This window comes from Limulus polyphemus, unplaced genomic scaffold (genome assembly GCF_000517525.1).
Source record: "Limulus polyphemus unplaced genomic scaffold, Limulus_polyphemus-2.1.2 Scaffold610, whole genome shotgun sequence".
Lineage (NCBI taxonomy): Eukaryota > Metazoa > Arthropoda > Merostomata > Xiphosura > Limulidae > Limulus > Limulus polyphemus.
Genome location: NW_013666220.1, coordinates 68,205 through 80,220, shown reverse-complemented (window position 1 = coordinate 80,220; position 12,016 = coordinate 68,205). Strand labels below are relative to the sequence as shown.

The window sequence follows — 12,016 nt, the reverse complement described above, 5'->3', positions numbered from 1 at the left end:
TTAAACAAAACAGAAAATATACACCTTTTCGACAAGTTTTTGTCATCACCCCGTCCGTGATGATGACAAAACCTTGTCGAAACGTTGTACATTTGCTGTTATGTTAAAGTTTTTCTTCATTACCCATTCAAGTCGTCTCCAGCCATTAGGGGTGTTTTATCATTTCACTGTCCTTCCTTTTAGCTTGGCTTTGGCTTCATACATCTTCTGTTGAGTAATTAAAGTGTGTGATGTTTTTGTCATTATCTCAACATCAACTTTCACTTCTACTTATAACAGTTGGCTTATTCTGACCTCTTCTTCCATTCATTATCTTACACACACTTCATTTGACCACCTAACTGGTTACATATCTTGGGTGGATTGTCCACATGTCCAAAATCTACTTAATATTAACACAATATTTGGTACATCTGGGATTCTGGATCAACACAGTTCAAGGAACACTTCAGCCATTTTCTATGGCATTGCAAGCCTTTGAAGTCTTGTATTCATACTCTTTTTGTCCTCCAAACCTACCTTTCTGCTTTGGGGACAGTAGTCTCACTTCATGAAGTCATTCTCTTGGGGTGTGTTACCACCAATGGTACCTTGCTTTTCAGTGGCATCTGATTTCAGGCTCTTTATCCTGAAAGCAAGATCTCCTTTTCTTCTTCCTTTTGAGCTTCATCTTTTTACAAATGTCTTTCTCAGTCATGGTTTTCTCATTAAATCAACTTTCTCATGGTGAACCAGTCCCATTATCACCATAGAATCATCTTCCAAGACAATGTTTAATGTTTGTTTTTCACAATGACATCCAATGTATATGACTTCATGGCTGGCTGTTATTTGTCTCTTGTTCAAGAATCCATATTTTCTTCACTGATTGATTGTTTGAATGTTAGCTCATTCTTGCAGATGCACCTTTCTATCTGTTTATCAGTCTTGTTGGGCTGACTTCTGGAATAAGTGTATGAGGCATGTTGTATATTGTTTCTCTCTAATTTATCAACAAATTGAATGTTTCTGTATGTATTTGTTTCATAACCATGGCTTATTAACTTCTTTTATAACTGTTTACAGAGCTACTTATGTGCCACCTTCAGATGCTATGAAAACTGCCAATCCCTGTTGTCAGCATTAAACACAGACCTTTCTTTAACCTTTCATCCTCAGTGACCTAGAATTCTTAGGAATTCTCTTAAGTAGAACTTAGACTTAGTATTAATATCTTGGCATCTCCTCCTTTTGAATCCTTAGAGACTTGTTGCTTGTTCATATATTCATTTATTACTGCCATCAGAAAGATGATATTGATATCTTTGCTCTAAGTGGAAAGTCTTGTACTTATATCCTGATCATTATGTCCTATCTCTAACTTATCCCATCTCTTTTTAGAAGAACTTCTTGTTTCTTGTGTAAAGGTTATTTATTATTAACTTGTACATACTGAACCTATCAGAGGGTCTTAGAAAAGGTTGTTAATACCTTACAGTGAATCACACTCTTTGGCTCTTGCTTTGGCTACTTTAACAAATTAGCTTGTACAAGTCACCCATCTTGTTCACCAGAATGTTCCTTTACATTTTAAAAGTGAATCTGGGGATAAATCTCACCACAATTTGCTATTTTGGGACATCTTTAGCATCTTGGTTGCAGTATCCTTTAGATGATATTCTGCAGGAAAAAATGTGGACAAATTGAGTATACTCTTCTAATTTTATTAATATAATTTTGGCCCTGCTTGTAATTCTTTAAGCTAAATGGAATCCTTAGCAGGTTAGTTTGCTGTTTATTTAACACTTGGGCCCACAACCTTGTTGTGCATGGTGATACCACTTTAAGATGCAATATTCCTTTTAACAATTACAGGGGCATCTGGAGGTCATGGAATCATTTGATTAAAAAAGAAAAAACAAGGTTTTTATTATAATACGAGGTCCATGTTTGAATGCATTTATTAGTTGGGACTATTGCATATTACATATACCTCTGTGATTCTCCAAGACAAAAAAAAATCCACCCACCTATCATGTATGTTCTTATGTACTGATTGAAACATTTGAGATCAAATGACCATTCTGCATATATTTTTTATAGCTCCAACCAGTATGGAGAACACCTTATTGTTTTTATATTTATAATTATCAACATGTTTGGTATTTCTATTACTCTGTTTTCGAGTTGTAAAGCACATACTTTGGTCTGGTTTCATGTCTTGCTCTGCCTTGTTGAATTTGAATATAGGGGGCCTTAGCCATAGGAACATGTTCAGTCTTTAGTATTTCTTGCTGAAGCTGAAAAACAACTTACTGACGTTAATTTTTACCATGCCTTTGTTTAACTTGAATGTTAAAACTATCATTAACGATTTGGTTCATATGGGTAACTTGCCATCAGATACTACTAATCTTATTGTTAGTAATCCCAGAACACCAGAATTTTATCCCCTCCCTAAGATTCCTAAATCAGGGAAATCTGGTCACCCAATTATTTCCACCTGTAACTGCCCTATCAAATAAATTTTTTCCTTCCTTTGATGATGTCCTTAAGCCATCTCATCTCTTCCTAGTTACATAAAGAAACAATTGAAATCTGCATCTCCTCTTACCTGTCGTATTCACCAGTATTTGCTTTTTATTTTCATCCATCAGATGGGTTATTCAGGTTCTCTCCACAACCTATCTCTCTGATTTATTTTTCCTCATTCTCTCTAACCCTTTTTTTTCCATTTCATTTCCTCTTCCCTTTGTTCTACTTTGACTTCAGTGTCTTGAGGATAGGGTCTTCCATTTTTGTGCTCTCACTTTTGGCTTTGTGCCTGTTCCTTTGTTCTTTTCTCAACTCGTGAGGGCATTTACCAGCCTTGCTGTCAGTATGGGACTGGAATTTCTGTTTTACGTGGTTAATTGGCTTCTTCTCACCCCTTCTGGAAAGAACTCATTCTCTCACACCTGCATTCATCTGTGGGAGGCTGCTTGACTGGGCTGGCTTGTCACACCTTCCAAGTTTTTTTTCATGTTAACTCTATGTTTGTTACATCTGGGCATGATTTTCTACTCGCATTTTAATCAGGTTTAGTCTTCACCATTTTTCATATGAGCAATGGAATGTATTGTCTCTTTGGTTTGTGTTTCTCCTTTTCATCCTGCACACAGTGTTTTTTTGCTTTTGGAAATTCTACCATTCATTCCTTAAGATCGTACTTACATGTGCCTCTTCCAATAATAGTTGTTAAACTGGAGGTCTCCTATTTGTTTGTTCTACAAATCATTCAGAATAAGCGTATTTACAAATGATGCTGCATTTACTGGAGCTTCTAAAGGTTTTCTTTAACAAGAATGAATCTCATCCAGGTTTAGAAAACATAGCATTATATACATGAAACAATAATGCTATTTTATCAGGATATATGCACCAATCTACCTGTTTTGGTCATTCCCATCAAAAACTAATAATGTAATTTTAAGTTATCACTGGATCTGCCAGTCGATTACATAACAGTCTGCTTTCACATGGTATGATTTACTTTACAGAAATCCTTCCCACAAGACATGTGACATCATAAGCATAGGTGAATAACGAGGCAAAAGGCACTAGAAATTTATTTGATCAAAGTTCTATGTTAAACCTACATATGCTTTTATGTACAAAACTTTTTAAAGTATTTCATGTAAACTTAAGAGTTAAATATACAAGATTAGAAAACCTCTTGTATGCCTGAAACTACAGCTTATATTGAAAAAATTACTCAGGTTTTAAACCTTGGGTTCTGACTATTCATTAAACGTAAAATGTTACTAAAGTTAATGATAAAGACAGAAATGCTAATTTCCCTTTTTAATATAATTATTACTTGATTCAGTTATTTGGAATCACAAACAACTTATTAATTGTTTTTGTGAATATATATGTTTAATTTTGTTTTTTCATTTACTTTGCTAGCCAAAGCATTGCCTGTCTGGCTGAACGTATTTGCCCATGTATTAGTTTCCATTATTAATTTTTATATGCACTTTTGAATTGAATTTTTTGCCTTTTTTTTTTTTTGGAGCATAATTTCAGAGTTTATTACTATTCATTTATAACTAGAACATTTTTATTAATACCGTCATAAGAATTTTTAAATGTTCTTCCAGATTGAAAGATTGCGAAAAGAAGGGTCTAAGCTATTGGAAGAAGAACAAGAATTACTAAGGAAGCATATGCAAAAGAAGGAAGCTGTATTTTCTGGTCAGTATAATCAGAATTCAGAAATGCTTCTCACTTCTCCATAAACTGAGAGCTCAAACCTTGCACCACTTCCAAAAAACGTTTTGCACATGCACCAAGCATTTTAATGAAACTTCTAACCTCTATGCATAATATTGTGTACTGCACCAGTCTATTATGCAATCATTATTTGACTATAGATCTCCACCAATAGGAAAGCAACATGCTATCCATGCATAGTATTCCCATTAAGCACATTGAGTATACTTGAAAACTCATTATTTCCTCTGCAGTGTTAATGATTCAGACATATTTTTCTCATTACAAGTTATGTAACTGTTTCACTTGTTATTTTATATTTTTAATTAACATTCAAAATGTTATATTTCTTTCTTTTCTTTTATTTAATTTCAAGAAAGAAGGCTGCAAGTTTTTGAACTTTTAGTTAGAGCTTCTGCTATGAATTATATTTTCTTACATTTCTTCTGTTAATCAAATTATAAGATTTTCTGACACGTGTTCCTGAGTCTGTGATATGTTTTCTTTGACAAGACCATTCCCTGTATTATTAACTCTGCACTTAGGTTTTAATAATTAATCACAATTTTCATAGATAAAATTACCAAGGCCTAAGTACCTTGGATATACCACACTTATTTAAAAAAAATTCTCCATGAATACACTTTCATGAATCTTATTGCATACAACTTTTAATATTTGTGTTTCTGAAACTTTCGAATGTCCAGACTCTCCTTCGTAATATTTGTCTTATTTTATTTTAACGGTGACGAATATTACTCAGGTGGTGAGCAATGTTACAACCATTGTACTTCATGTGGTTGGTCAATCTCAGACATAGGACTCTTGACCTCCTGCTTCTGTAGCTACTGCTAAGCCTACCATGTCTTTAGATGTCTTTGACCAGCTCCTCCCACAAGTTGCCTTTGCTTCTGGTTCTTTTGTCCCTGACTAGGATCAGGTAACACCCATCTTTGACCTTTGATAACCCAGGTATATAACATTTGTTCTTTCTGTTGGTTCTTGTGCGAGCTTTTTGCATGCATCTCAACTCATTAAATGCTTTTTCGCCATTTTGTTCTCTCACCTGTTTGGTGCATATTTCCAAATGCTTTCAATCTGTGCTTCATGTTGACACTCAGTTGCCATGTCCTCCCTAAACTTAAGTTTTTTTCTCTGTGGCTTATTGTAGGATTCTCTTTTTTGTGTACTATCCCACAATTCTCTTCTCAGAGCTTGTGGGTTTTCCTTCTTCTCATACTTTGGCTCTTTTATATACAGTATGCCTTTTTCATCTTTTGCCTACTCACCTTCTTAGCTTGCAATCCCCTTTACCCTTTCCTTCTGAGACATTGCATAACTCCCCAACAGCTTTACTGGGATAAGATTGCAATAATATGTTTTTCATACTGCCCCATTTTCTTCATCATCTATTGCCCAGATTACTTTTTTGATTCTGGGATTTGCTTTAATGGTCTACCTTGTCCCCTGGAATCATACTTATTCTCTCCTATCTCCATTTGATACCTTCATTTATGTGAACTTTTTGGTGAGTTCCTTGTTCTGTGGCCGCTTCTAAGAAACTAATCATCCTTGGGACTCTATACTAAGTTGTTTTTGGGGCCACCCTTCAGCTTTGGGTCTCTGGGATGTTGGCTCTTACACTTTATATGCCTATGTACTCACTTTGCAGGAGACTCTAGGTGCCTTCCTTGTCTTTCAGGACTTGCACCTTTCTGTTTCACACTAAGTTCTGAGGACATTCACACAAAACCTTGTTGGGTCTGTATTTCCACAACTATATGGACATTTGTTAACTTTTAGCCCTGTTCTGGGAGGAATCTTCTGTTATGATCTCCATGTTTTTACAGGAGTCTGCTCTTTTGGGTTGACTGTTTAAGCTCCTGAGCCAGCATTGGCTTCAATTCAGTGTGCAAATTAGGTGGAAGTCTTTATCATATTGCTCAACATTCTCCTTTACATTCCTGAGATACGGAGCTTGTGGTTTTCAAGATGCTCTTGCCTCCTTTTCTTCCTGGGCAATAAATTCATTCTTTTTTGGGATTTTTTGCTTCTTTTGTGTCACTTGCAGTGAATTTACTAGATCGGTGGAATATGCTTATGATTCATTGTCTTTTCTGATATGTATTTATATCTCTCTCTCTCTCTTTCCCTGTTGCTATCATGATTCCTCTAATGTTTCCACATGATTCTGAGCACCTGTTTTTTTCCACTCTGCCGAAACTTCCACATGTTCATAGATGCCTCTATTCAGGTAGAGTGCATTCTTAGATGCTTTCACCCTTTTGGTTTCTTGCAGAGAAGTCTGTCCACATCATTATTCTTGAGGTGTGGTCAGTTCAATTTTACCTATTCTTTGGCAAATCATTGTAATTATGGTAGTCTGAGCCAAAGTAGGGATAAAAATTTTTAAATTTTAAGTAACTCAGTTTTATAGTTTTGACTTTCTTATTTCAATACTTTTTGTAGGATTAAAACATTCTGTATTACTATAGCTAGCAAGGTTATGTATATATCAATCTCTACTTATCTTTGTACAATTTATCCATTTTTTGTTATACTTGTTTCTATCCATTTTATTAGCTATATTTTTGTGCACGATCAATACCAAGCATGGGGAGCACGTATACCTGATTCAATTTCATTACTCATCAGGATCTCTACCAATCTACCCTCAAATTTAGTTATATGCCCAAAGTAGTGCATAGTTCATTTTTATGTATATATATATATATATATATATATATATACTTTTTTAATTTTCGGTACAAGAAAGGAATCATTGGGACGTCGGGCAGAAGAGTTCTGTGAAAGAATAGGAATGATAACAGACATTTTATAGGAGGTTTTAAGTGGGCATTTTATTTGGCTGCCATTTTGTTTCATCACGATCCCTACTATTAATTACTACTTTACTTAATGATATTTGCTATTAAAATTAAGAAATTAAAACTTGTATAATATAAAAATTTGATGTATTAACTATGTTTCAATGCCTAGTTTATTCATATAAATTGATAATAAAGTAGTTTGATTAAATTTGGAATATAACTGCATAAGGTTGTGACTTGCTCACTTGGACACCTTCTCTATGCAGGATATGACCAAGAAATTATATTGATGTGTGAATTAATACATACTGCCGTGGTTTTAACTTTTTTTCATGCAGTTAATCTACTGTAAAAACATGAAAAGTTTGTGACAGCAAACTTGAATGTTGGCCATATATATATATAGACTTTTCCACATATACTAGGCATCTTTCCCATTGCTGCTCTTTAAGTATAAGTTCCATTAACCTTTTAAAATTAGTGGAACCTATATACAGGCTGAAGAGCATGACTCAGAATTTGAACAAACCATCCTGTATGCTGAAAGTAGTTTTGCTCTGCTCTTAATATTCAGTTCGACTTGCCAAGTCTACAGTGCTGAACCTTTAAACACCTTCCAATGCATCCATACTTTCATCTGTCATGGTAATAAAAAGGCATCAATGTGTGTCATAGCATTCACTCATTAGAAATCAACACAGATCCTGTTACTACCATTCTTCCTGACAATCTGCACTGGAGATGGCCACATACCATCAGAAGGCTGTATAATCCCATCTTTTAGCATCTATTCTGGTTCAGACATTAACACACGGAATCACCTACATTAGTTTAATATTTTCAAATGAGACCCAAAATTTGAGCACTTTTGAATAGTTGACTATTCTTCTTCAGGAGAATGAAGAAGAATTGTCAACTATTCAAAAGTGTTTGAGTTTGGGTCTCATTTGAAAACATGTTATCATCTGTGTTATCTCATTGCTGGCTTATTATGTCCTAGTGCTTCAGTCAATCCTGCTCAGCAAATGTTTAATAGGACTTGTTTGGCCTGTTTTTGTGTGGTAGCATGTGATCATAATTCACAACAGTCGGACATCAGGTCCAACAAATACATTGGCATACTTATCCAACACTAGATGACAGCCAATTATCAAAATACTTACTGTGTACTTTGGTTAAAAAGGGAAAACTCAGTAACTTAATTGAGTGTGTCATTATATCCAAACTGAAAATGACAAAACATTAAATTATTCAAAAAATTTTACACATTAACTATGGTAGTATAAAGTACATAGTACACTCCCAGACTATACTAGATACATGTAGGTTGCATTGTTTCTTTGTTATGATATACATTAATTAACAAACAAGAAGACTTGTACTTCTAGGTAAAATGTCTGACCAAAGACACAAGTTTAAAACATTTAAGTATGGAGATTTATCATGTAAATGTATCTTGTCAAGCCAGCATTTTTTAGCCACCTACTTAGATTTGGTTTCCATTGGACCTAATAGTATGGACATTGTATCTTTCTTCACTTAGTAAACATTAGTTAGTTTTTAGCTGCAGGAATTGAAGATGACCTTAAGTCATGAGCAGTAAAATTATCAGTTGCTGAGGAGAGACAAGATGTTAAGTTTCTTATAAATTATTTGACTTCTTAATTTAAATTAACTAAGAGAACATGAGCATAATAAATATTTAAATATTGTAAAAGATAAAATAGTTTGAGTAAACATATGTTTGTTTGAAAAAATTAATTTCTAACAGTATTTCTCTCATTTTTCAGAAGAAGAAAAGAGAAAAAGATTAAAGGTAGGTAAAAATATGTTTTGAATAAAAACATTGGTGTGTGTATCTACATGTATATATGTATTGTATTCATAATTTAAATTATACACATTACTTAACTAAGTAAACTTAAAAAATAATTCATAAATAGTTGAATGATTGAAATTACGTTTTTACTACGAGTCTCTTTATATACATAATTATGAATGATGGTACAAATATTAAAACTAATCACAAATGCAGCTTACTGATCAGTAATACATGACCAGATTTGAACTAAATATAAAGGGTTGAGTTAGTTATATGCAAATGATTTTAGTACTCAAATCAGCAAGTCATGTGACAACCACACCTTATAAAAAATTTCAGTGTTATGGAATGTATAAGAACTACACTTTCACATTGTTTGGCATTTTGTAGTTATTGTGAAGCCATTGAAGATTGATTGCTTTTTGGGGATGGGTATGTAACGGCCCTCTGAAAAACAAGAAACAGAGAAAAGTAGCAGTCTTGCATGTGTGCCAGAGTGGGTCTTGAAGACTGGTTAGCAGCCAGACCAACATTTTGTCACAGTAGCTGTAGGGCTTTTTAACCTTTAACTTGCACTTCAAAAATTAATTCTAGGTAAATAGATAGACTTATAGTAGTACGTATGAATCAGTATAAAAATTACATGTGTAATCTGCAAGTGTTCATGATTGTACTTGTTTATGGCTATGGTAAGTGCTTGCAAATGATTAATACCTTCAATAAATTATAGTAAAATTAGCACACAATCTCAGAGCACCTATTTTTCAAAGTTTTGCTGTAGGGGCATGCCCCTAGACCATCCTAGAACTGGCATGCCTTTCACACTATTTTCAGTTGTGTCACCAATCCAAAAATTCTTCCACCACCACTATCTTATACAAGAATTGATAATAAGACATTAACATAATGTGTATCTACTCACCAGTCAGAGATATAGTCAATGATTTGTCAGAGGCACTAGTAATTTTAGCTAGGTATCATGGCAGAAACAGATTCAGATTGAGAAAAAATGGCAGGACTTTTATAGATGATTTAACCACAGTATTCATGAATAACAAACAAAGATGAAATGGGCAACAACTAAAAACTAAAAAACAGAAGACTTTCAAAAAGTCATGATCTGTATGCGAGCTACTTTGGAAGATTAGTCCCTTAAAATTTTGCTGTGAGTGTCACTCTAAACTAGGAAGTTGCTGCCTATTTTACCATTGTTTGTTAAACAGGATTTTTAGTTTCAGTAAATTGTCTAACTAAGGTTGAGATAAAAATAAAGTTCGTATCCACATAAGTATTGTGCACCACTACTGTCTATCTAATGTTATTTTGTAAATTACATTAATCATCAGCATAGCTCATAGCAAGTTTTTCATGTTTCAAGAAAACAAAAAAAAAGGACTGAAAACATAAGAAAGTAGTACTAATATATAGTTTCTTAACAGAAGCTGTGCATTATTTGTATTATCTAACAACAGCTGCACTTTAAGATGCAGAAATTTGTATATGAACCTTGAAAACTACGTTCCTGTGTTTATTTCAAAACTTTCAATTAACTTCTGTTTTATTTTCTCAATATCTAAAAAATCTAGCTAACTGTTTGGTTGGGCCTAAACTTGCTAAGATGAATTTATAAAATGCAAGGCCATAAAGAACAAAGTTTATGTGTAATATTCATAATACTTTTTTGAGTAGGAGGTTAAAACACAACTTTGGCTTGTAAGTGCTTGAAAAGATGCATTTCTTTTCTAACTGACAATAAACAAAAAATTAATTCAAAGAATTTAAGAAATTGGATTGATTGACTTTTTGTATGAAATCTGAGGCAAATTTTTCACATTCTGAAAACTAATTGGATGGAATTCTTAAAGTATTTATAATTTAACAAGTATAAATACACAATAAACAAACACACTAAAAAAAAAACAGCTATCAATGTGACTTCAAATAACTGGAAGATTTGGAAAGTATACTGTATGCACATTCATAATGAGATGACCAAATAATATTCATAGTAAATTTCATTTGGTATTACATATGCTTTTTTCTTTTTCGGTTTTGAATCAATAAGAGATTGTGTGTGTGTGTTTGGTTACAATTTGGTGATGACTAATGGTATGAGATTAACCATTAATAGCTCTATTTTTTCATATGCTTTTTTCTTTTTTGGTGATGACTAATGGTATGAGTTTAACCACTAACTGCTCTATCCTTTTTCATTTACTTTTACAACCTCATTAAAAGTATATAAAAGAATGAAGCATGATAAAAATTAAACATAAGATTATGTTTATTAATTCTAAAGTAGGTATAACTGAAATGCTGAATCAAAAGAATGAGACATTATAAGTAAAGATTGTATTCCTATAAGTTATTTTATATTTATTATAAATCTTATTCCTATATTTTAAAATATTTGTTGGTGATTTGGATAACACACAAGCATTGATTTAAAAAAGAAAGCTAACAACCCCTAGGTTCATCATTTTGGATCAGACACATAACATGTTAATATATGTTACAGCTTCAGAGGTAGTGATGTACATAAGATTTGTTTTAACAAATTTGATATTGTTTTAAATTACTAAAAAAAATACAAATAAAACAATTTCTATTTAGCAAGTGTAAAGCAATTTCTGTTCATTTTTTTATTTTCTAAAGTTCTACATTAACTCAAAAATTAAATACCATTTAAGAATTTAACTGGTTAGCTATCTCCTTTCAGAGATTTTGTAGCAGTTTTAATCCAGGTTATCATTTTTTATAGTTTAACCCTTTCGAGACTGGTCACGGGTGACAGGCCATGTCATCTCATTTGTTGACTCGCATTCAAATTTTTATTGAACTACTATTCCATGAATTTATGTCAATAACTTTGGTATCAAATTGTAGATTATAATTCAAATTTTTGTACTATATATTACTCAATTTCTGAATTTAAAAGCAAATATTAAAAAACACTAATAAACATAGATTTTTTGTGTGTCACATGGTATGTTGAATGCAGCAATGGTTCAAATTATATGTTTGTGAAGTGAAAATACTAAGTGTATAGTTTCGTACAAATTAGAAACTCAAATTACCGATATTGACAAGCAAGAATATAAAACAAGAACCTCTTATCTTTTGAATTTGC

The 12,016-nt window shown here is 32.9% G+C and overlaps 1 protein-coding gene across 2 annotated transcripts in view; it reads left to right on the top strand.

Annotated features, from left to right (window-relative positions):
• Nucleotides 1–12,016, top strand: part of LOC106459448 (dnaJ homolog subfamily C member 17-like) — a 154,865-nt gene that overhangs the window by 96,805 nt on the left and 46,044 nt on the right. For both annotated transcript variants that reach the window (XM_013919070.2, XM_013919067.2), the window contains exons 6-7: nt 4,122–4,215; nt 8,855–8,880. In XM_013919070.2, coding sequence (XP_013774524.2) covers nt 4,122–4,215; nt 8,855–8,880 — 120 coding nt within the window. The remainder of the gene's footprint in view (nt 1–4,121; nt 4,216–8,854; nt 8,881–12,016) is intronic.